General features: G+C 38.9%; 1 protein-coding gene across 1 annotated transcript in view; it reads right to left on the bottom strand.

The window, feature by feature from the left end:
* TTYH2 (tweety family member 2) overlaps positions 1-23235 on the bottom strand; it is a 67539-nt gene that overhangs the window by 8290 nt on the left and 36014 nt on the right. The window contains exons 4-10 of the mRNA XM_075216835.1: positions 18938-19158; positions 17842-17937; positions 12852-12924; positions 4287-4356; positions 2563-2618; positions 1761-1853; positions 1099-1191 (exon numbers count right to left, since the gene is read on the bottom strand). Of these exons, the coding sequence (XP_075072936.1) occupies positions 1099-1191; positions 1761-1853; positions 2563-2618; positions 4287-4356; positions 12852-12924; positions 17842-17937; positions 18938-19158 (702 nt within the window). The remainder of the gene's footprint in view (positions 1-1098; positions 1192-1760; positions 1854-2562; positions 2619-4286; positions 4357-12851; positions 12925-17841; positions 17938-18937; positions 19159-23235) is intronic.

The following is a 23235-nucleotide window of genomic DNA, read 5'->3' on the forward strand; positions in this document are numbered from 1 at the left end:
TTTTTTATGCACAATGGTCACTTGTCAATTTTGGATGTTGTTGTTCTAGGCCTAATTCATCAAGAAACATAAGTGCCGATACATGCCATTTTTTGCGTAAGATCGCTCTGCGCATGCCCAGAACCGGACTATAAACCAGTGAACGCAGCAGCATCCAATTCATCTTTGAGGGCACAGTACCTATGCGACAGCCTACAATTAGAGGGACGGAACGCGGAGGGAATTGGCGTATACATGTAGTCAATGTACAGTAAGTGCATGCCAAGCTCCAGCACGTGCAGCAATGTGCGAATTCAAGCTATGGCCATCTCAAAGGTATGTGTTACATGCTAGAACATGTGTTTGCAATCAGGAGCAACTGTAAAAATGTATTTGATGTATTTTAAACATTAAGAACATCATGATAGATGTACTGCATGGAATTAAAATAATGGAAAAAAAATGTTTTTTCATTTATGACTATATTATTATCATTGAATATTTTTTTTGTAATAGGCATTCTGCAGGGACTTTATATTATACATATGTATTGGACATATCCTGCAGTGTATTGTGTCTGTCAAAGTAGAGCGTACCTAGACCTGTGTTCAACTACAAGCGGATCTGAAAATAGGTCTCTTATTGAATACAGGTCTAGGTAACAAATAAAGAATAATAATAATAATAATAATAATAATAATAGGTATGTGAATTACCTGCTTTTTAAAAAAAACAAAAAAAACATGTTATTTGTTTTGCGTGCCTTAATGAATCAGGTCCTCTATATGCAGATTCAATATTTTAATGAGAATGCAGCATATCAAATCACTAGGCACTAGTGACATTGTGGATATTAGTTAAAAAGTGCTTCAATAACATCACAAATTCCTAGTGAAGTAATAAGCTATATTCTCATGAATATTAGCACGCCCCAAAACATGTGTGAAGACAATAGGTGGTCTTTAAATATAAATTCTATTAAGCACTTGCATCTAAGCCTCCACATAGTAAATGTGCAGGGAGTTATGCCATAGTCTATTGAAAGAAAGAAACTCATTTTGTTTTATGCAAATGAACTGAACTAATTCATGTGTAATTCATGAACTGTACCCAGCTCACCTTATGGAGTCCTCTACAGTCCAGCAGTGCAGTGAGCTGATGCAGGTTAGACTCAGATGAGTTTAGCAGGAGTTGTATGCCCTGAAGATCTTTCTGATAAATATAATATAAAAGCCATAGTGAACATATTGCATCCATTGGAAGATTCATTTATGTACTTTAAATTACAATGACACTAGCAGCACTTTGAGACTGTGACATGACTTCATATATCTTTATACCCTACAGAAGTTGAGTGCAATAGAATGTTTTGCAGTGGTCTCACAGAAGCTGGGACTTGGTCCCACAAAGTGGCGGCACATTACATTTAAGAGGCATCAGATCACAAATTATGAGATCAGAGCAGCAGCAAACAAAAAATGTCCACACAACAATTTAGTAAACTTGCTCTTAATTGAGCCATATGTTATCCTTAATGTTAGCTCAGAAAAGATAATTCTGTGATCGCATAAAAAAAACAAAAGAAAATTAGGATTTGAATTCCTCCGAGCAGAAAGTCGGTTAAAACCGTTTTTTAATTGGCTGAATCCCAAAATAATTTCTAGCTATGACATATTTACTGTTCAATGACAATAATCTCATGTACAGCACTATAAAGATTATTTGTCATAAGCTATAGCTACAAAGGGCATTATCCGCATTTACAAGGAGCCATGTCTCACCTTGGCAGTAGGGAATAGAGGCACCGCAAACTGAAGTAAACCTTGAACCTGGATTTGCATGGTGGTGAGTGATTTCTGGAAAACATTGAGAACCTGGAGAAAGACATAGAGGGGCTTAATATGTAATCTTAGCGATTGTTACTTGACTCTTTGAAGAGCCTGTGATACTGGTACTTAGTCACAATAAAGAATATATCAGATAATGTACTCCTTATCATAAATTATATGGATATTAGAAGTCATCGAGGAGAAATCCAAGATGACATGCAATATATTTAATAATTTACAGTAGTTGTGTGTTATACCTTATAATACACAAGCTTTCCTAATTAATACTGAAGCAATGACTTCAGAAATCACTGTTTATGCAGATATTATTTACAGGATATTAAACATATAATAACCTCACTTTTGTATAAAGAGGTATATAATAAATGAATAAGTAAAAGACGAAACGGGCTTGTCAGTCTATGAAACATTGGAAAAGAGAAGAAGGAGTAGTTGATCACATAATGACATTGAAAAACCCATTGAGGACTCTTGCTGGAAGTCCAATGTAAGTGGGTACTATTTTACAGACAGAAGTTTCTTGACAAACAGACCAAGAGACTAAGGTCAATTTAATAGCAGCCAATTAACCTACTAGTATATTTTTGGATTGTGGGAGGAAACCCACGTAAACACGGGGAGAACATACACACTCCACACAGATAAGGCAATGGTCGGGAATCGAACTCATGACTCCAGAAGTGCACTAAGCCACCGTGCTGCCCCTAGAATGACAAGAGGAGACTCTATGTACCTGCTGGAAAGGATTCCTCAGACTTTGGCTGCAGTATAGGTAGTAATGAATAACTTCTGAAAAGACAAATGCAAAATAGGATTCTTTTAGTGATTCCCAATATGTTTTTAATGCTACTTAATAGGTGTGCTATAATAAAGGAGACATAAATGGATTGCAGTGAAAGGAACAAGGAACACATAAGTAATATGAGCTTGGTCATCTTTTCACTGTTCCTGAATAGCAATTAATGTGTGTGTCTGCTTGGCTCCTCTCCTTACTGGACAACACTTTGAAAATGCTTGGGACTTAAATATAAACAATAGATTGTTTTATCACATTTAAAAGGGAATGGCACACAAATGAATAATTCATACCCCCAACTGATTTGGGTTCTCTACAAGAGCCTTGCACACAGCAGACAGGTAACAAATGGTGGTTTCCTTGTTCCATCCTCATAAGGGGATTTGCCACAGTCATCTATAAAACACTGGTGCAAAGATAAATGGTCGTGTTGCTAGTAGTGACCAATCAAATTCCAATTTAAAAAAAGAAATTCAAATATCTGATAGGTCGCTATAGACAACACCATCTTTTTCCTTTGCACCAGTGCTCTTCATTGAGCTATGAAAAACGCTGCCAGCAAATTAATGATGATACACTATTTTTCTAATCTCAATGAATCCTTAATAAAAAAAATCAGTTTATAATTCCTCTATTTTATATATACATCTATGTGAGAATACACACCCCCCTGTGAAACATAAGAATATTAAAAGTCATCTAGACAAAACAAACCATTTAAAGACCTTATAACACCCTAGTTGACCTCCAATATCCTTAATATTCCTTTAACTAAATAAATAGTGCTTGATAAAAAGCACACGATAGGTTACTCTTTTATTATCATTTTATGAAGTTATTTTTTTCAGATATTTTATTCATAAACTATATATTTTCTTTTTTAATGAGAAAGCAAAACTGTGCTTGTGAGAGGATTCTGTATGTTTGTGACAGACTCCTTGTACATAGAGTTGTTGATAGGTTGGAAATAATCTTTTGCTGAATATGGGGGAAGAGAGGAATGAATCAGAGAAGCACTGAGTATTGTTCAAGCAAACTATCATCATCAAGTATTTATATAGCGCCACTAATTCTGCAGCGCTGTACAGAGAACTCATTCACATCAGTCCCTGCCCCATTGGAGCTTACAGTCTAAATTCTCTAACACACACACACACACAGACAGACATACAGAGATAGAGAGAGAGAGAGACTAAGGTCAATTTGATAGCAGCCAATTAACCTTCTATATGAACAACTGTTAGATATATTGTTTTATTTGTCTCTCTATTACATGGAAATGGTATGTGCTAAAATGGAGACTCTAGTGGAAAATATGAACAGCTCTTAGGTATATTATATGAACAACTGACAGGTATATTGTTATCCTTGTCCCTCTCTGCTATTACTCGGCACCATAATAATTATATATTTCACAGATGTTATTAGAATTATTCACAGCACTCAGGCACTATAAAGAAAACTGATATCAATGTAGATTACCATCTAGGCAGTAAGAATGCATTTCTTAAATTATACATAACTGCCCAGTATATAGTCATAATCAAGAGCGAGAATATCCACATGCAGATTATGTCTCTAAATGTGAAGTAACACTATGAAAATGATCTCCGTGTTGAAGCCAACACAAATGTATAATTGTCCTGGAGCCCAACCTTTACCTGCACTGACTTGATCCTGTGTCATGTTCATAATGAATTTGTCAGGAGCCACACAGAAGTCACTGGTACCCTATAAGACATGTAATATATGATAAGTTATTATTACCAGTTATCATTATCATTTATGAGTAACTGACATTGGAAGCAAATATTAAATGAGCTAATTCTGCTTTTCTCAAGAATAATTAGTTTTCCCGTTTAGTTTATGTAAAACGAAAAACAGTTATTGTCACTGAACAAAGACTTTGGGGCATCAACCACTGCTGGCCGTTTCTTTCACCCCCTGTAACATATCTCTCTAGAGGGCCTGATTCATTAATGAATGTAAATGCTCATATGTGCCATATTTTGCGCTAAATTGCACTGCGCATGCCCAGAAACGGACTATACGCCAGTGAACGCAAGAACATCCAATTCATCTTTGAATGCAAAATACACTTCCGGCACCCTACGTTTTCATGGGCAGAACGGGTGGGGAAGGGGCATATGCACATAGTCACTGTACAGTAATGGCGTGCCAAGCTCAAGCACACCCAGCTGCGACCGATTCAAGTTGTGGGCATCTCTAAGCTATGTGATTTTCAGCCATATAACTTGCAGTGTAAGTGCCAAGTAATCATGATGACAAATGTGTATACATGCTAGAACATGTGTTTGCCATCAAGAGCAACTGTAAAATGCATTTTATGTTCAGTAGACATTAAAAACATTCTGATATATATATTTTATAGAGAATTTTTTTTAATGTTTTTTCATTAATGACAACATTATGAACGGGTGACAATAACTGAATACTTTTTATTTTTCTCTGTGCGTTCTGCTGGGTTTTCCACATATCCACTTCTAGTTGAATACAGATGTGCTTATGCTCGATACCCGTGCATTTAAAAAAACAAAACTCTTTGAACCAGTCCCAGAGTCTCTGTGAGAGTGATAGGTGTCGTGTGTAATTTTGGCCCCACTGCTATGATGAAATCTCAAGAAGGTCCCCGTCCCGCCCACCTAATTAGAAAGTAGGCGAGATGCGGGAGGATGACCTGCTCTCACATGAGTCCAGGAGAGGTACCCGGAAATCAGGAGTAGGCAGGTATGGGGTATGGCACCTTGCAATACCCTGGCAGTCCTTAGGATCAGTCTAATGCGTCTTTTGTGTGTATGACACTGATCACCTGGCAGAAAACCCCCCATTAGCAATGTGCTCCAGAGTGAGTTGCTATATGCATAATAATGGGCAACAGTTGGCCTCAGCCAGGGGCAGGCTGGGCAGGGTGGCATCTGCCCCTCAGGCCGGTCCCATAATGGGCTACCTTGGGCTGGGTCACTGGGCCACCTGGGTTTTTATCCTTTAAAATAGGCTGCCGAGTCGAGTCTTGCCCCTCCAGGCTGAAGTTTGCCAGCGCTCCCCTCGCCTCTAGCAGCTAAGGTGGCCTTTATCTGCTCTGGCTTATTCTCTGCTATGTTCTAATATTTCTATAAACTGAGTGACAAGTTAAATGAATAAATAAATAAAAAAAATAAAAATAAAAAAAATATATATATATATATACACACACACACATACATAATATACATATATAAGTATATGGTAGGTCTGAGGACATGTGGCTGAATTTTGGTAGATCTTGTGCAGCACAGAGGTGTAGAATTGTGAGATATTGTGAGATAAGTGAGATATATGTCGGTGCAATTTTGCTGACGGCCTTGTATGTTAGTAGAAGAATTTTATATTAGATTCGTTGAAATACAGGCAACCAATGTAGAGACTATAACTGTGGAATTTGTATGTTCTCCCTGTGTCTACATGGTATTCCTCAGGATGATGTGCTTTCCTCCCACTCTCCAATAACATACTGGTAGGTTAACTGAGTACAGACAAAAATGGACCCTATTGTGTATTTGTGTGGTAGAAAATTTAGACTGTAAGCTACAATGGGGCCAGGACTGATGTGAATGATTCATTATTCTCTGTACAGCACTCTGTAAAATGGTGACACTATATACAGTACATAAGTAATAAAGTCCATATATCCCTTAAATGAGGCTAAACAAAGCAGTATTTTAGGAAAAAATAAACTTTTAAACTACTAGTTTGGAGAAAGAAAAATTATGCAAAAGTGTCAACATCACATCAATAGTCCAACCTCCAACACTTTTCAACTTCTAGTTGTCAGAGGTGTCTCTCAAGAGCACAGAGCACATTAAGCTTTTTTCTGTGTAGTTCACTTTATGAAACCGGTCATAGGATTCTATTTTCCTGCAGAAGATGTGGCCAGTGAGGTGTACGCCACTTTAATGGGAATCAATGTCACTATTCATTTCTATCCGCCTCTTAACTAGGCAAATGCTCTACCTGCTCCATCACCGTGGAGAGAAATAATGTGCAAATCAGACAAACCTGGAGGCTGTAATGTTAGCTATGGAAATCCAGAAAATTCAATTAGCAATGATTGGAGGATCAGACAAGGGTAGAAGCTGAGATTAGCCCGCAAGGTAATATGAGAACAGTACTTTTATAACTAACATATTAAAGGTAGGACAGACAAAAGTGGAGTCTAGTTTGCAGATGTGCAATGTGATAGACCTGTAATTGGTATGCCTGGAAGGTACTAGCAATGTAAATTAAAACACAGAAATTGTACTAAAAATGTATTATCTATGTCTATCTATGTTGGGAGTGTTACATTCATTATACATGAGTACATTATTATACAGGAGTACATACAAAAAACTAAACAAACTAAAGGTGGGTAGGAGATAGTGAAAAAAGACTGCACTAGAGCGATGGTTCGGTGGGGTGCAGCTCACCTTTATCAAGGTAACAAAACAGTGACACATTTGCAGTATTTATCCCCATTCAACAATACCAAAGTTTTGTGTAGCAACCTAAGTCTCCCCCCGTCACGGTGAACAAAGTGTACGATGCAAACAAATGGCATACCTACAAAGCACAGTAAACATGTAGGTGAAGCATTTTTAAGTATAAAAGACAGCTGTCAGGACTGGCTCCCTTCTAATAAAAGGAGCCGGTGCACGTGACCATCATTACCATAACAACAATATTGTATGTTATATGCTGTAATGTTAAACTAGCAGTCAAGGAAATGGAACTGCTTGATAGGCAGCGGTAGTCACATGACTGCAACTGCAGTGTCAGACATAAACAAAAGTGGTTGAGCTGCAGATTGGTGGATGTGGTGTGCAGCAGAGTAGAAACACTATCAATGCAGGAACACAGGCATAACCATATAGTAATAGGCAATGGCTAAAGGGTGCAGTCGGGGCCTATAAATGGATCTCCACGTGCTGGCCTCAGACAAGGATATACATGACTGATCCTAGAAGACCTGTTAATGTGCTATGAGAAGCCATGCGGTCACCAAAGGAATGTTTTAAGGTTCATGTTCAACAATAACAAGGAAATCAAGTAATTAGCTACCTGGTGACAGTGGAGAAGGTACAACATATTCGGAAAGCCAGGACCCTCCGATGAGCTGCAATTTCATACTATTGTGGAAATACATTTTTTTAGCAGGATGCTAGTTCCACAAGTGCTACAGTCCCCAAGAGTCAATAGCTGCAGGGTTCCACAATAGTACTTAATCTTTTTCTTACTTTAACAATTCTCCTGCACCCACCACACCAGGGGTGTCTGGAAGAGTCTTCTGTTGCAGGTTCTTACTCACATTATGATAGGGTGATCCCACACTGCAAGTCTCCCTGTTACACTGTGACCAGCCTGGCAAAGCATGGTGCCAGTTACTACTTTAGCAGTAACCTATCCAAGCTACTGCTTTTTTATCTACTATTTATTAAAAAAAAACAATTTTTTTACACTACAGATAGGGCAAGTTGATGTTGATGACTGCTGTAATCATTGCACCAGACGTTTTTGCTATAAATACACATTTTTATGTGAACGTCCACGTCACATTTCCATGTACAATCAGGGCCACTGTTGATTAACAGAAAGGATTCAAAATTTATGACACAAAGGGTTGGGAAAATCACTCCAATCAGTTAATTGATAATCTAACTAATGTATTACAGGCTAAAGGTTTTATGTGCTATCAATACGTCTCAAGGTTTCTCACCCAGATGCTCCCTATGTCTCCTGGGAGAATATGACACATGCTAGCTCTTTACTGCTATAAAGGCTTGTGATGCGTGGCTCTGGGGTGACACAATCCACTTATCTATACGAGGGCGAGATGTTACCACAGATGGGGCCGAAAGTAAATCTCATTTATCTAACTAAGAGTCACATAACAAGAAACCATAAAGACTGATGAGTGCAAGAGACAGGATAAAAAAATGGTTAGTGTGACTTGATAGTTACTCACATCGGGTGACACACATGGAAGGGGCACTCTGTATGTTAAAATAGAAAATCATTGCTACACATTTTAAAAGTTCTAAGACTTTGATAAAGATTAATGAGCTACATATCATTTGCTACATTATGATGTCTCTCACAGTGTGCAGTACTGCGCTGTATATACTGACATTCTGAGTGGAAATGCTTTGATCTACTATTTTAAAACAGGAGCAGTAAACAAATAGTCTATATAAAAGTTAAAAAAATATTTTATTGGAGCATAAAGGACTGCTACAAGAGTAACTTATTTACTTAAGAAGAGGTAAGAATTCTCTCAGAAATATGTCAGCATGCTATGAACAACTAATATAATGGCAATCTCATCTGCTAATTTAGACTATTGGACCAAATTGACCTAAAAGTGTCATATGTGGGCTTCTATCAACTACCACTGACCAGCTAGCCTGAGATTTTATCCTTCAGATTGGGATAAAATGATCAGACCCTGACAGCAATCTGTTTATGTGTGCTGTAATCTGAAGTCAAAAAGATTGATCTACATAAATCCACACTGTACATTTTTATTCCAATCAGTAGTTGTCATTTATTTACTTCTTATCGGTCCATAATGATTTAGAATTAATTAAATGTAATTAGTTCTCTTTTGGACAAACTTGAAAACTATTCCCGTCTCGCTAAGTGATTGAACTATATTGAATCAAGTTTCAGTATTTTTAACATTGTGTCCTTTGCATAACTCCTCCAGCTTGAATGGGTGGTAATATTACTAATTGATAGGAGTGAGATGTATGTCTTGTTTCTGTATTCAAATGTGATTATTGAGGGCTTTACATCAATAATATGTACAAGGTTCTCTCCTGTTTTAACAAATCTATGAAATGAAGTTCCTTGATTTTACCCAGAGGTCTCCATAGTGTGTTGACTATTGGGGACTGTGTACTTTACCTTGTTTCAGCTGTGTCACAGTCTACACTACAGCGGCTAGAGATTTATGTGGTCCTTTTGGATACAAGTACACAATGAATAGGAAACACATAAGAGCTGGTCATTTTACCAGACCTACAAACAATTGGAACCATCAAAGTTGGTCATCTATATGACACCGATCCAATAATTTGATGGAATTTCTAAACAACTTTAACTGAAAGCTCCAGGCACCCAAGAGAGAAAGTCAGCAATACAATTCTAGACTGCAAGCTTTCTTGACCAGGCACATCTGGGTCTTTTCCATCTGTGGAGGTCATTAACAGAGCCCACCACAAAATGCCTTATTGTTATCATTGTAGATTTTGTAAGCTGCCACAGTGTTCCACAGCTCAGGACAGTGGAGAAAATATCATATATATAACAGATATACAAGGTAGACAAAATAAATGCAGACATGTAATCAAAGTGTTGAGGGCTCATGAGAGGGCTTACATTCTAATGGGTGAGGGGAATGCTTGTCGAGGCAGGAGATGACGAAAGAATGGATAAGAGTTTTGGTTGGTTAATAAAATGGCGTATTCTGGCAATATTTAGATGGCGGAAGCAACAGGACTAGGAGAGAGAGACTGGACGTGAGGAATAAAGCAGAGTTTTGTAGTACACTAAGAGCTATGTCTAACTTCAGGTCTTAGGAGATGGCTCTGCAAATTACAAATGCCCCAAGGCTTGCAGGAAGGTGGACGAATCTGATAAGTTGCACTGTGCAAATGTTATACATCACATCAATAGTCTAATCTTCCACATTAGAACCTTTTATTAAATTAAATCTTTACTTTTTTCTCCTAAAATACTGCTTGGTTTAGCCTCATTTATGGTCCAAATTAAAATGAGAGTGATGGGACATCAAAGAGTTTTTATTACATATGTCAGTTTTTGTTGTGGAAAGTGTTTTTTTTTTAGAGTGCGCCTACCAAGGCCTTTCTCCATCAAAGTGCGGCATAAAGACACTAAGGGCTAGATTTACTAAGCTGCGGGTTTGAAAAAGTGGGGATGTGGCCTATAGCAACCAATCAGATTCTAGCTGTCATTTTGTAAAACGTACTAAATAAATGAAAGCTAGTATCTGATTGGTTGCTATAGGCAACATCCCCACTTTTTCAAACCTGCAGCTTAGTAAATCTAGCCCTAAATGTGTCCAATTAAAAGTACAGGACAGAACACAAAGACTAACAAAATTGGAGCAAAAGTAAAGCACTTTTGTGGAGTGGAAAGGGCTATGAGGCCCTCCGCACAGTAAGGAATATTCCTAAAAAAGCACCCACTCCACCTCATTATCTCATTTCACTAAACATGTTTCGCAAAATGAAATGTCATTCATGCACCATTCTGGTAGGAACACCCTCAGTCCAATTCCTGCCCTCGGCATGTGCACACCTCTCCTCCTCACACCGTGCATTTTAGGTGCAGTTGCACAAATCGAAAAGCACAGCAGGACCAAAGCTGATTTTGTGCTGCGATTCAGCAGCTTTGCACTTTGTAAATGACCTCTGTTTTATATGTAATATCTCACTGGAACTGCATTGTAGAGCACTGTGAAAATTCTGATGATGAGAACAGTAATCACATATAAGGATTTACAGTCACAACTATACATAAAAACATGATATAAAAGAGTGTCCTAATCCAACAAGGGCATCCAGAAAAAAGCATCAAAGTACTAAGTGAATGAGAAGAAATAAATGGGCACTTGGTAATCTGGTCAGAATGCCCCAAGGAGAAGACAAAGAGAATATCCTACAACAAACCTTGACCTTTTAATACCCTGTAATGGAGCATAGCACTCAGAGAAGATGTTAGTGTATCCAGCGCATTGATGAGGACTGAGAGGCAGCTGAGCCATTTAAAGATGTCATGTCCCTTCTGTATTAAGTACAGGCTTGAATAGCTTGTATCAACCCTGCATTTCCCGATTCACCTGTAAGTAGCTCTGTGGCTTAGGAAATGAAGCAGCCCGAACAGCATGTAACTGCCACTGCTGTCCACCTGCTCTACGTCAGTGAGAAAGGGCTAGCACAGGAGGGATAGAGGCACTCTGTATAATATTACCATGCTGAGCATTCTTCCTATTTGTTGATGGACAACACATTATCTATCTGAAAAAAGACCAAATTTATAGGAGCAAGGAGAGTGCAGAAGCGATCTCTGAACTGTTCACGCTCCTGCTGAGCCATTCTTTTGCTATTGTAGACCTGCCATATAACCTGAACCACCACCAAATGTTATGTATATTTTGATGTTCTTAGGTTATTAAATACGTGTAAGTTTTAAATCCGATGTTATATATTCACTCACTATTTGGTCTACAATCTGTGAGGTTACTATCATCACCATTCAATCCCTGATAGAACCAATAGAGCATTTATATTATATTACAGCATCATATCACATTTATAACATTCCATTCCAATAGTGACAATTGAGCGCTTACTATACAACTTTACTATTTGGATCAGGGAAGGGATATCCCTTTTAATGGAGCTGCCCTTGCTCTATAGAGGACTAGAGCGCAACCATTTTTGCTTGAACTAATTACACCGCCAAAACCTGAATTTTCGGGCTTAAGTGGAATAATTCTTTAAAATTATAGGACCAGACTGAAAGACTAACAGCTAGTGTCCTTCTCCAACAAGGACATCCTGAAAAATAGCATCATTGTACAAAGTCCTTCACCAGTTTGCTTAACAGTTCCTGCCAGAGAAAAGAATGACATATAAGTGCTTACCTAGGTGAAATATAAGTATCCCTAATTATACGATGGCTGCACTATGTCTGCATATATTTACATGTGTTAGTCTAACCTGTTAATTGGGCTCCCTCATTCTGTTTTGGAACAATTCATTGTCAGATATCCATATTTTGGGTGGGTTCTATAAAGTTTCCTTTGGTGTCTCAGAAATATATCACACTGACACTTAAGTACATAATTACATTTTCTACACTGCCAGAAAGTTGCGAGTCCAATTGTAGGTACAATGTAATAAAATTGTATTATGTGCAGAAATATTCTCAAGCCCAGAGCAACCAATCAAATTCTAGCTGCAATTTTTCTAGTACTGTTTAGAAAGCAAACATCAGACGATTGATAGCTATTACAGACCATATGATCACTTTGCCACAGTTTATGATAAAAGCTGAAACGTGTGTGACCTTGTGGTGTAACTGTGTTTTGGGAGGCAGGATGTGTGGGTCATATAACACATCGATGATTGTATGCCCAATGTGCAGAAGGGCGACAAACTTACCACAGCAGAGGACATATCAAGCGCGAGAGACGTCCAGCTTAATAATAGAGTCATAAGCCCGAAACCCAGCATCCTGAAATAAAACACCAATACTGAGTAACCACATAACAAGAACCTCAAAAATCACAATATACTTTCTCACTTTATGATCACAGGATTACATATCCTACCTCCATAATAAAAAACAATTATTGGATACTCAGACAACCAAGCATGAGATGGGCAAGATGTGGATAACAATTTTGAAAAATAAAAAAAAACAGTGCATTGCAAATAAGTGCATCTTGGAGGTCACCAGTGGGTGAGTAAAACAGCCCTGAAAAATATTTTGAATACAAATTGAATAAATTTGCCCAAGGAAATCATATAATTCTTCAACAACTCCCCATAACTTCTGTATACAGTGCACTCATTATGCAACCTAGGACCCATTTTATTATTAATACACTTAGGTCCTCCTTTAGGCTAGGTACACACTACAGAAATTTTCGACCACTGTGTTATCTATAACGATTTTACTAACGTCTGGAAAAAAAAAAGTCCTGTTCAACATGCCGAGTCATGTGTACACGCTATACATGTTTTACAAGAATTAACTTCAGATCTGGGCTCTTCATCTGTCATAACTAGTGGTTGAAAAGATCATGACTCTGTAAACTCTATGGAGATCCTGATCGTGAGTGCATACACACTGCAGGATTGGAAGGATGTTGTTCCATAGCTGGACAAGATTTTTAGTTCAGTTTAAAAATCAAATGAAACTATATGATGTGCTTTGGAATATTAATCGTTCATCGTTGCAGTGTATACACGAATGCAATATCGGGCCGAACAGCTGTTTATCAGGCGATTGGCCCGTTAATTGGATGAAATCTCTGTAGTGTGTACCCAGCCTTAGTCTGAGCAGGATCTGGATTTTGAGCTTTACAATGGAGGATGGGCTGTGAGGTACCCAGGGCCCTGGTCTGGGCAGGGTTAGCCCTACCGTTGCTGTACTTCCCAGTGGCTGGCCAGCGAGTAAACCAAGGACATGCACTGAACGTCCCTGGCGCCACTGTTACTATGTGTTTGGGCTCCTCCAATCAGGACTTAGCACACATTTCTTTGACAGGCTTCTGTGAATAGTGACTCACAGTGGGCTCATAGGGAGTGCATCAACATCTTACTGCAATTGACCCCAGCACTGTAGTTCTCAACAGAGTGAGTTGCCTGTGGGCAGAGGTAGGTAAAGCATTTTTAACACCTGATGGGGGAATGATTCGTAGTCAGATTAAGCAGTCCAGTATAATGCAACCTGTTGCACTGCAGTCTTTGTGCAACCACTAGCCCCAGCATGCCAGGTATGTAGGGGCTTGTAGTTCCACAACTGCTGCAGCTTACTGGGATGGGAGGGGACTGAGCGGGACTGTGGGGCAGCAGGGAAGTAATTTCTGTTCTGTGAGTGATACTATATGTAGATTGGATGAGGGTGGTGAGGGACGAAGTTCTTTGTTTATGCTTATGGGAGGGACACAGGTGTGCTCAATGCTAGCTCTCTGGAGAGAGCTTATGCATGTAAGTATGAATATGTCACAATTTTGAATTCAAGGAGGACAAAGGAGAAATAATATATGTACGTACTGTAATAGTGTGGTGTAGAGGATAGGAGTCAGAGGAATGCCATGGTACAGGGATTTTTTTTAAAGATGGATCGGAGGGAGGTGGTGGTGGTGGGACGGCAAACCAGTATCTTGCCTAGGGCCCCATGGGGTCTCAATCTGGTTCTCTTCTAGTGTAGTCCTGTCTTATCTGTGAGGTCTGAGTCCAGCATCCGCAGACCTGTCCTATTCCTCTGCTGTATTATTCATGTGCACTGCAGATATCTGGCTCCTTTGCAATTAGTTACTCTCTCCTGTATGGTTCTCACTCTACATCCCAAACAAGACTATCTAAAATCAATGGGTGCACCAGTGAGAGGGGGAGGCGAAGAGACACAGGAGCCTGTAATCAGAGATTCCCAGGGGTTCTTGTGAGCAGATGGAAACTATCAAACCCTTTATCTGCTTGCCTGATTACTTATTCCCCCCTCCCAGAGACAAAAACGGCTTCCAGAATGCCTCTATAACAAGGCAATTATCATCATACACTGCAGGCCTATCCAATGCAATTACTTAACTTCTTAAGTGAGCTTGCTCTGTAATGTGTTGCAGTTATGATTTAATTGGCTTAAACATCTATATTTAGATATGTGTCTTTGTAAATATGATTATACGTAGAGGTATAAAGAAACATTCTTTGTCACACCTATAGCCTGCCAAAAAACACCGCACAACTAGCAGTACAATGTAATACTTGAGAAATCTTTTCTTATACAAACCCTCATACAGGGGGAAACATGACCAACAGCACTTCCAAGTAAATGAATCACAACGGCCAATATACTAGCCCAGGTCATATAGGTGATATTAATATCACAATCTACTAGGAGTTTCTGTCTCTCCAGTTTAGCACCCTTCACTTTACTTTAATAAGATCCACAAATATAATTTCACCAGGTACAATATGTTCTGATCCCACACTTAACTTCCATAGGCAGCGTCAGGTGTGAATGTTAGAACACTGCAATTTGCTGACTAAGAATCAGTTGCGTTCTAAAGTGAGAACACGCTAACAATGTTGAAATACTTAAATTACATCTCCTCTGTTGTAAATGTTTTTAGTGATGGCTTTATTATGCCCCAAATGTGAAATAATGTTAAAGCAATTGCTGCCCATCTGTCATCCTTCAACAAAGCCGCTATAAATTGGTAGCTGTTACAGCCTTTCACAACTCAGCATAAAGATCAGCGCCAAATTAAAGTGAATATGGAACGCTGTTACCTGGTCTCATCATAGCGAATCTGCTGTCAAAGGGTGACATACTGTGCTCTGGAGCAAATACAGGTAAAGCAGCACATTTGTGCGTGGATAAACATGATGCAACACTAATCCACACAGCTCAGCCCTCCTACAACACCTTGTCTCCCCAACAACACCTAACTTGTCTGGGAGGTTCTTGTGCAATGCTGGGGCTAGTATCTTTACTATTAATCTTTTACATATCAGCTCCACTTCAGAAAGGCGAATGAAGATCAAATTTTAGTAGTCACAATAAACTGTCTAAACGTTACACAAACTAAAGGTAGTACATTCCCAGGGCTAATATTAGCAATCAATCAGCAATTTGCTTACATGGTCTAAAGCTGGGTCTACACTACAGAATTTTTCACCAACTTTTTATGCCAATCGATTTTGCATCCGATCGATGGTCCGATCGCTCGGTCCGTGGACTGCATACACACTAGCCTTGTTTTAGACGATAAAGGGAAGAGCAGCTGTCCCGTTAGCGACTTTTTACAGCCATGTTGTCGTGAGCAATGATTGTAATTTCGTACTCACTGTTGTGGATCGGTCGGAAACTTATACACACTACACAGCGGAAACGAGGTTGGAACGAAAATATTTAACGGTACGACCAACCAAATGAGGCGACAATCGTCCATTTGGGCAGACTTTCGACCACCGTGTCACTGCACACACTGAACCGACTTTTGAACGAGAGGTCGTATGTCGGCTGATGGAGCCGATTATTGGACGAAAACCGTGTAGTGTGTACCCAGCTTAAGATGCAATATAGTGATGAAAACTTATATTGCTGAGGTTACTGCACTCTAAATAATATCCAATAAATGTATAAGACCTTGTTTAAAGTACACATATTATAATTTAAATGGGTACCCACTGGCAATAAAAAGCATGTATTTACAAGCATATTTTAACCAGTAAAAGCATGTAAACAGATATGGGGATGAAACCTATGGGTCCCATTGATCCATGTGCTATAATAGTTGGCAGCACTGATTCCTTTTGAACACTGCATGCTCCATTCACTAACTTTCACTAAAGTGAACATAAGAGGGTCAATGGAGTGTCCTGGTGCAGTTACAAATGTGAGCGATTTGGGAAGCACAGTGGTTAGCATCGCTGCCTCACAGCACTGGGGTTATGGGACTGTTTCCAACCAAGCCCTCTCTGTGTCGAGTTTGTATGTTCTCTCCATGTTTGCATGGGTTTCCTCCCACACTGTTATCAGTGTGGTAGGGAATGTAGGCTGTAATCTCCACTGAGGCAGGGAATAATACTTATCTGTAAATCATTGTGTAATATGTATGCAATATATAAATAACTATTAATAAATACATTTCATCTCACTGGTAATAAAGACACAGCTATTGCTTTGCTGAATGTTTCACGTAACCTTTTTCTTTTTCCCCATTGGCATTGCTTGTGATCAGTTAAAAAGTGGGAATCCCATTAAGTTAGGATGAAGGATGACTGAAGCATAGTTAATAACAGGAAGTATTTACTGGAGTCACATGCTGATTCAGAAGATGGTTCACTCAATTTAATGATATTAAAAAGCAAAAAAAAAGCACCTAAAATTACATGCAGATTGTAGAGAAAATCCATTAAACATCTGGTAAAATAGTACATCCTCAATCTAGAACGTGTTGTGGGCATAGAAGCCTGTAGTCCGATACCTCTGACTAGCTTGCAGGTTACCAAGTTTTCCCCTTTCATGATATATCTCCACTTTATTTCTTACATATATTTTATTCCTTACTAGTATAATATTATTTTGAGTTAAAGTTATCAAGCGGACGTACACACTTGAATGTGTCTGGAGTACCACAGGGGACTAAGATGTACACTTATTGTATACTCACTCTTTCATACTGTAATGTATTCTGCACAGTGTGTGTGTCTCATTATATGCTCTCCTATGATGCTGAATGCCAGACCATTTCTGGAAAGTATGCAATAAAGCACAGTATTATGCAGCACAGAAAACAGCTCTGGAAGTTAGCTATACGGCATTGCTCCATCAAAACGGCACGTTCTGTCACCCATAGCTTATGCAATTAAATAAAAAATACAGAGAACATGAATTTTAGTGACATTCTATACTCACGTAATGAGCAGACACTTGCACCGTTTGGCTAACCCTAAGCATGTAGCAAGACAGATGACCAGGTCAAGGATGAAGAGGAAGAGATAAGAAAGCCATCTATAAGAGAAAAAGATAAATGTCTAAGGTGGTCTTCTTGACTAGGTTTGTTTTGCTTCACTCACAGTTATGGAACACTACCAGAATGTGTCATGTGACATGTGTGGGCAGAGCCTGTTTCCTAAGTACACACTGACAGAGTCAGAGGTGATACTAGACAAAACCGGGAGGCTTGCGATCAATGAAAAGACCACTTACTTATTAAGATCCGACCTTTAGTACATTTCAATTTATTTGGTTTCCCTGGGCTACACATCACACCTCAATGACAGATTATCATTTTCTTTTCGATCATGTGATTTACTACATTTTACATTTTTAATATACTAATTCTCACTTCATGATGTTGATAATTAAATTACCAATGCAAAGCCCTTGTATCTTCAGCTTGCTCTTAAAACACCTATTGTGTTTATCTCATGCACTGCTTTGCTAATTACCAATGCAACTAGAGGCTGTGCACATATATCATTGACCATCCTCTTTAACCAAAAATTACTGTTGGAAAAGATGCACCTGGCAAAGCAGAAAGTAGAACTGATGGTTTAAACATAAGTCACAAGTGGCAAATCACAATAGGACAACCCTGTGTCCAGCTAATTACTACACCTCCCCAGTGTGGGCCTTCCACTGTTGCCAGAGCTGCGATACTGCACTGAGTGACAGGAAGAAGAGAAGATGACTGCTTTTGGTGCTGGTGATTATCACTGATTAGTTAAAATCTTCTAAGTTTGGGAGGTGAGTAGTGAATGCATCACTTGATTAGAGGCACCGCAGCCATCAGAGTCAGGTGTCTCATTAAATGCACATCCTGACCTAACTGCTTGGAATCCTCCAGCTAATCAGTGCCGAATGCTCTCTACTCCTCCACCTGTCAAAGCACATGGTGTGTTGGCTCATATCAGGGGTGGAAACCCAAGCATGGGTCACTGGAAAGGGGTAGTTCCTAAAGAAGAGTTGTTGTACCTCTGTATATAACTTGTAAATCCATTCTCACTACCTGTAATACTCGATGACTGTGGCTTGCCTGGCGATCATAGAAAGCTTGCCACTAGTCCCCTGCCAGTTGGGCAGGCTCGAGAGTTGCGCAACAACATTCTTAGCCATGATCTGCATGAAGCGCAGGGTCTGTACGTAATCTCCATGTGCTGCAAATATCTCATTGAGACGCAACAGGTGCTGATCTAGACTTTCCTTCATCTTGTAGTTGGTGCCAGACACCTGTTGGTAATAAAAAAAACATAACAAACCACTCAACAAAGCACAATTAACAATAGTACACTATATAACAATGTTCACATGTAGTTGTTAAGTTATGTTGCACACAGATATGTGGAATTAAGTCCTTAAAGAAAACTAAACTGATAATACAATATTAAAAAGGCAGCTTATAGCATTCAAATACATGCATGTAAAAAACATATACATATACAATGTATGGCCTGGGCATTTAAACACAAGTGCAAAAGATGCAACATATTTGATTCAATGGGGCAGATGCTGAGTTTAATGCATGTGCACCCAAAAATAAGCACATAAAAATAGCGTATTTACACCCACCAGTAGGAAACGTGAGTATTTCTGTGCATTTATTGCACTTGAAAAGGTCCTTTGAGCTCTATATAATAATAATATGAAAGCCAATATAGTTCTCCTAGGAAGTAACAATTTTTACAGGTGCTGCGAAAACTGATTATAAGAAATATAGATAGACCCAACTGAAAGAGTGTAAAAAAAAAGAACATTTCTAAAAAATAAATGTAGGAGTAGGACTAAAAACTGAAGGATTGGGATTTTGTAAGAGACAAAGAAATTGCAAACTGCCTAAATAACTATTTTTGCTTGCTATTTACTGTTAAAAATCCAAAGGGTTCACCTTCACTGCATGGGATATATATAACCTACTGTACCATAAACACAAATATATTTACTACAGAAGATGTCTGTTACTTGACATCTCAAAAAGTAAAGTAGACAGTTCATTGGGTCCAGATGGTATACAGTAATTCCAAGAGTATTAAAAGAACTCTTAATGCAGCACCGTTAACCAAACTTTTAATCAATCACTGGTGACAGATAATTCCAGGTGATTGAAGAATGGTAAATGTAGTTCCACTACACACAAAAGGCAGTAGAGAAGACTGTGATAACTATAAACATGTGAGTCTCACATCAACAGTAGGGAAATAAATACAATTACAAAATAAAAGGAATGGTTGACTCTTAGAGTAGATCAAATGATAAGATCCAAGGCATCATGGATTTTCTGCTGGAAGAAAACAAATGTTGTGGACTTTTTTTTACTCTGTAACTAAAATGTCACATCAGGTTGGGAATGTGGCTATAGTTTATCTAGATATTAGCAAGGCATTTGATACGCTATGCCACAGTAAAATAATTTAGAAACTGCCAATCTTTGGATTTGTCTCAAAGAAAGTGGAATAGATAAATGTTTGGCTAAAGGACAGGAGACTGTGTTGTGGTAAATTGTGTAAACGACGGACTGGTAACTAGTGGAATATATCCATAGGCAAACCGAGGTGGTGGTGGTGGGGGGATCCTAGTGCCTGGAAACCCCCTGCCAAGCCTGGGGCACTGTATTATTGAGGTGGCTGGACCCTGTCCCCGCTTCACACGGCTCTGCTTGAAAAGGGAGACCTGCGTGCACCTTACAGTAGTGCAGGCAGCATTGCCCATGTATATTATAGGGATAGGAAGAGTTGGAGAGCAGCCAAGCACTGTCTAAAATTATAACCACGCCCCTGTGCATGCTGGTCACGCCCACTGGTGGCGTGGTGTGGAAACCCCCCTCTACAAATCTTGCGTTTGCCCCTGATATCAGGGATCGGTCCTTGTGGTCTACAATGGAAGGTGACTATATAGAGATGATACAAATATTTGTAACATGGTTGATACTCCCAAAATCAGTACAACTAATGCCGAGTGATTTAGAGAAAACAGAGGAATGGCCTGAAGTTTAGAATCTTACATTTAATACACCAAAATATATAAAAGTAATACATGTAGGACAAAAAGAAGAAGAATATAGATTGAACGGGAATGCATTTTCCCTGTTTATGGCATGCTGCATGTGAAAATGCAAAATAATCATTATGGCAGATCAGGATACACATGTAGGAATCTAATATATATGAGCCTAGCGGCGTGTGTTAGTCTGTGTGTGGAAAAAAAACAAACAAACTGCAGCGCCACCTGCTGGGCGGAGTTAAACACTGACCTACTAAATTCTTAGCATTATCTAATATATAAAAGTAAAAGCCTAGCGGCATCTGTTAGTGTGTGTGTGTGTGTAAAAAAATATTTTCTCAGAAAGGGCTCATCCAATTGACCTGAAATTCGGTATACTGACATTATTTGACAAAAAAATTAGAATAGTGAAGTCAGTTAAATTCCATCATCCCCCTTTCCCCCGTGGGAGGGGTAGTAAAGGCTAAATTTACGAGTTGAGGGCTCAAACTCTTTTTCGTGAGGTAATTTTACCTTATGAACACACATGTGTAGCGGCGTGTGTTAGTGTGTGTGGAAAAAACTATTTTCTCAGAAAGGACTCATCCAATTGACCTGAAATTTGGTATACTGACATTATTTGACAAAAAAATTAGAATAGTGAAGTCAGTTAACTTCCATCATCCCCCTTTCCCCCGTGGGAGGGGTAGTAAAGGCTAAATTTACGAGTTGAGGGCTCAATCTCATTTTCGTGAGGTAATTTTACCTCATGAAAACACATTAAAAAGGGCGCTTGCGTTGGGAAGTAACGCTCTTCCCCTGAGGACGCCTGGGCTAGGCCCAAATGCATGACAAGAACCTTTTTAAGACCTTAAGTAGCTTGATTTGACTAGAATGCATGAGTATCATGCACGGGTTAACTTGTGGTCTATTATCCTTTAATGCGTTTTATTTTGTGTGCAAAATGCATGGCAAATTGCAGAAGTGTGATTAAGGCCATGACATTTTACAGATAATTAAACACTGTATGTAAAGTAAATTGTTGAAATATGTCAGCCAGATTCACTAATCTTGCCAAAATATCTCATATCCTCACTCCCTCACTATGCCACTCTGAATGGGCACGTCACAGGCTGCAGCTAAAGAAACATCCCCTGGGTCTGAGGATTTAAGTCTGATGGCCAGAATGTGATGGGGGAGGGAGCCAAGATGCCCAGCTGTTGGGTTAAAGCCCTGTGTTTTGGCACAGGAGAGAAGGAGGGTGGGAGGATGAGGATAGAGTATTGAGTGAGCATACTGTGGTCTGGTGAGCGGATATGAGAGAAGTGAGGTTGATTACACAGAGAATAATAGGTTCTGAGGTCTGTGCTGGATACAGCATTTCACAAGTCAAATCAGAGAAATGAAATAGGCTTTTTGCTGAGAGCCATTCAGTCTAATAATAAGTAAATGGACAAACCCATAAGCAGTGTTATCTGTCTACTTACAGGAGTAGTCTCTAAATAGGAGACTTCAGTGAAAGGTCTATTCCTTCTGTATTCTTTATATATTATCTTTAGTAGAAACTGGAGTATGTGTTTATAAGAAGAATAATAAATAAAATAATCTAATGATAAAAGATTGTACAATCTATAATCATGTAACAAAATATTTCAATGCAAATTGCACAGATGTTTCTTACTTTTAACCTGGACTCATAAGCAATAAACCTGTTCTGTATAAAGGATTGCCTTTTGTACAATCACATTAATATTCAACTGAGGCACACACGTATTCCTATGAGTAACGTTTTATTTATACTTACTACACTACATTTCTTTCAAACTCTGGAAAGACCGTGAATGCAACTTGTTGTAGTTTTGATGTGTTCAGAATGCAGTGACTACAAAGTGATCCTCATAGAGATTAGTAGATCACTATTTTCTGGGCCATTGATGCTGCCTTTACCATCCCGTGAACGCACAACAAGACAACCTACCATATAAATGGATAAATATTTGAGTTTTCCCTCCTTACTCTGAGATCAGTTGAGTAGAGACTATAAAGGTGACAGGCTGAATAGGATGGACTTTTTCAAGCAAAATAAATACTGACCTGTTTATTATTATGTTTTTTCACCATTTTTTTGCCAGTTGCCATTGTGTACAACAAGTTGTGCCCTAAAAAAGTCTGGTAACCGGGAATGGTAGCAGGTAATGACTGTGGATGAGAGATGAAGATGTTGTGCAGAATGGAGGTGTCGAGTTGGGAGATATTTTGAGACAGTATTATGTCTATATTGGTTATAAGTTGGTGACTTTCCAGTGTCCATGCCTCTTTGTCCTTTTGGAA

The sequence above is a fragment of the Mixophyes fleayi genome, chromosome 6, assembly GCF_038048845.1.
Source record: "Mixophyes fleayi isolate aMixFle1 chromosome 6, aMixFle1.hap1, whole genome shotgun sequence".
NCBI classification, from domain to species: domain Eukaryota; kingdom Metazoa; phylum Chordata; class Amphibia; order Anura; family Limnodynastidae; genus Mixophyes; species Mixophyes fleayi.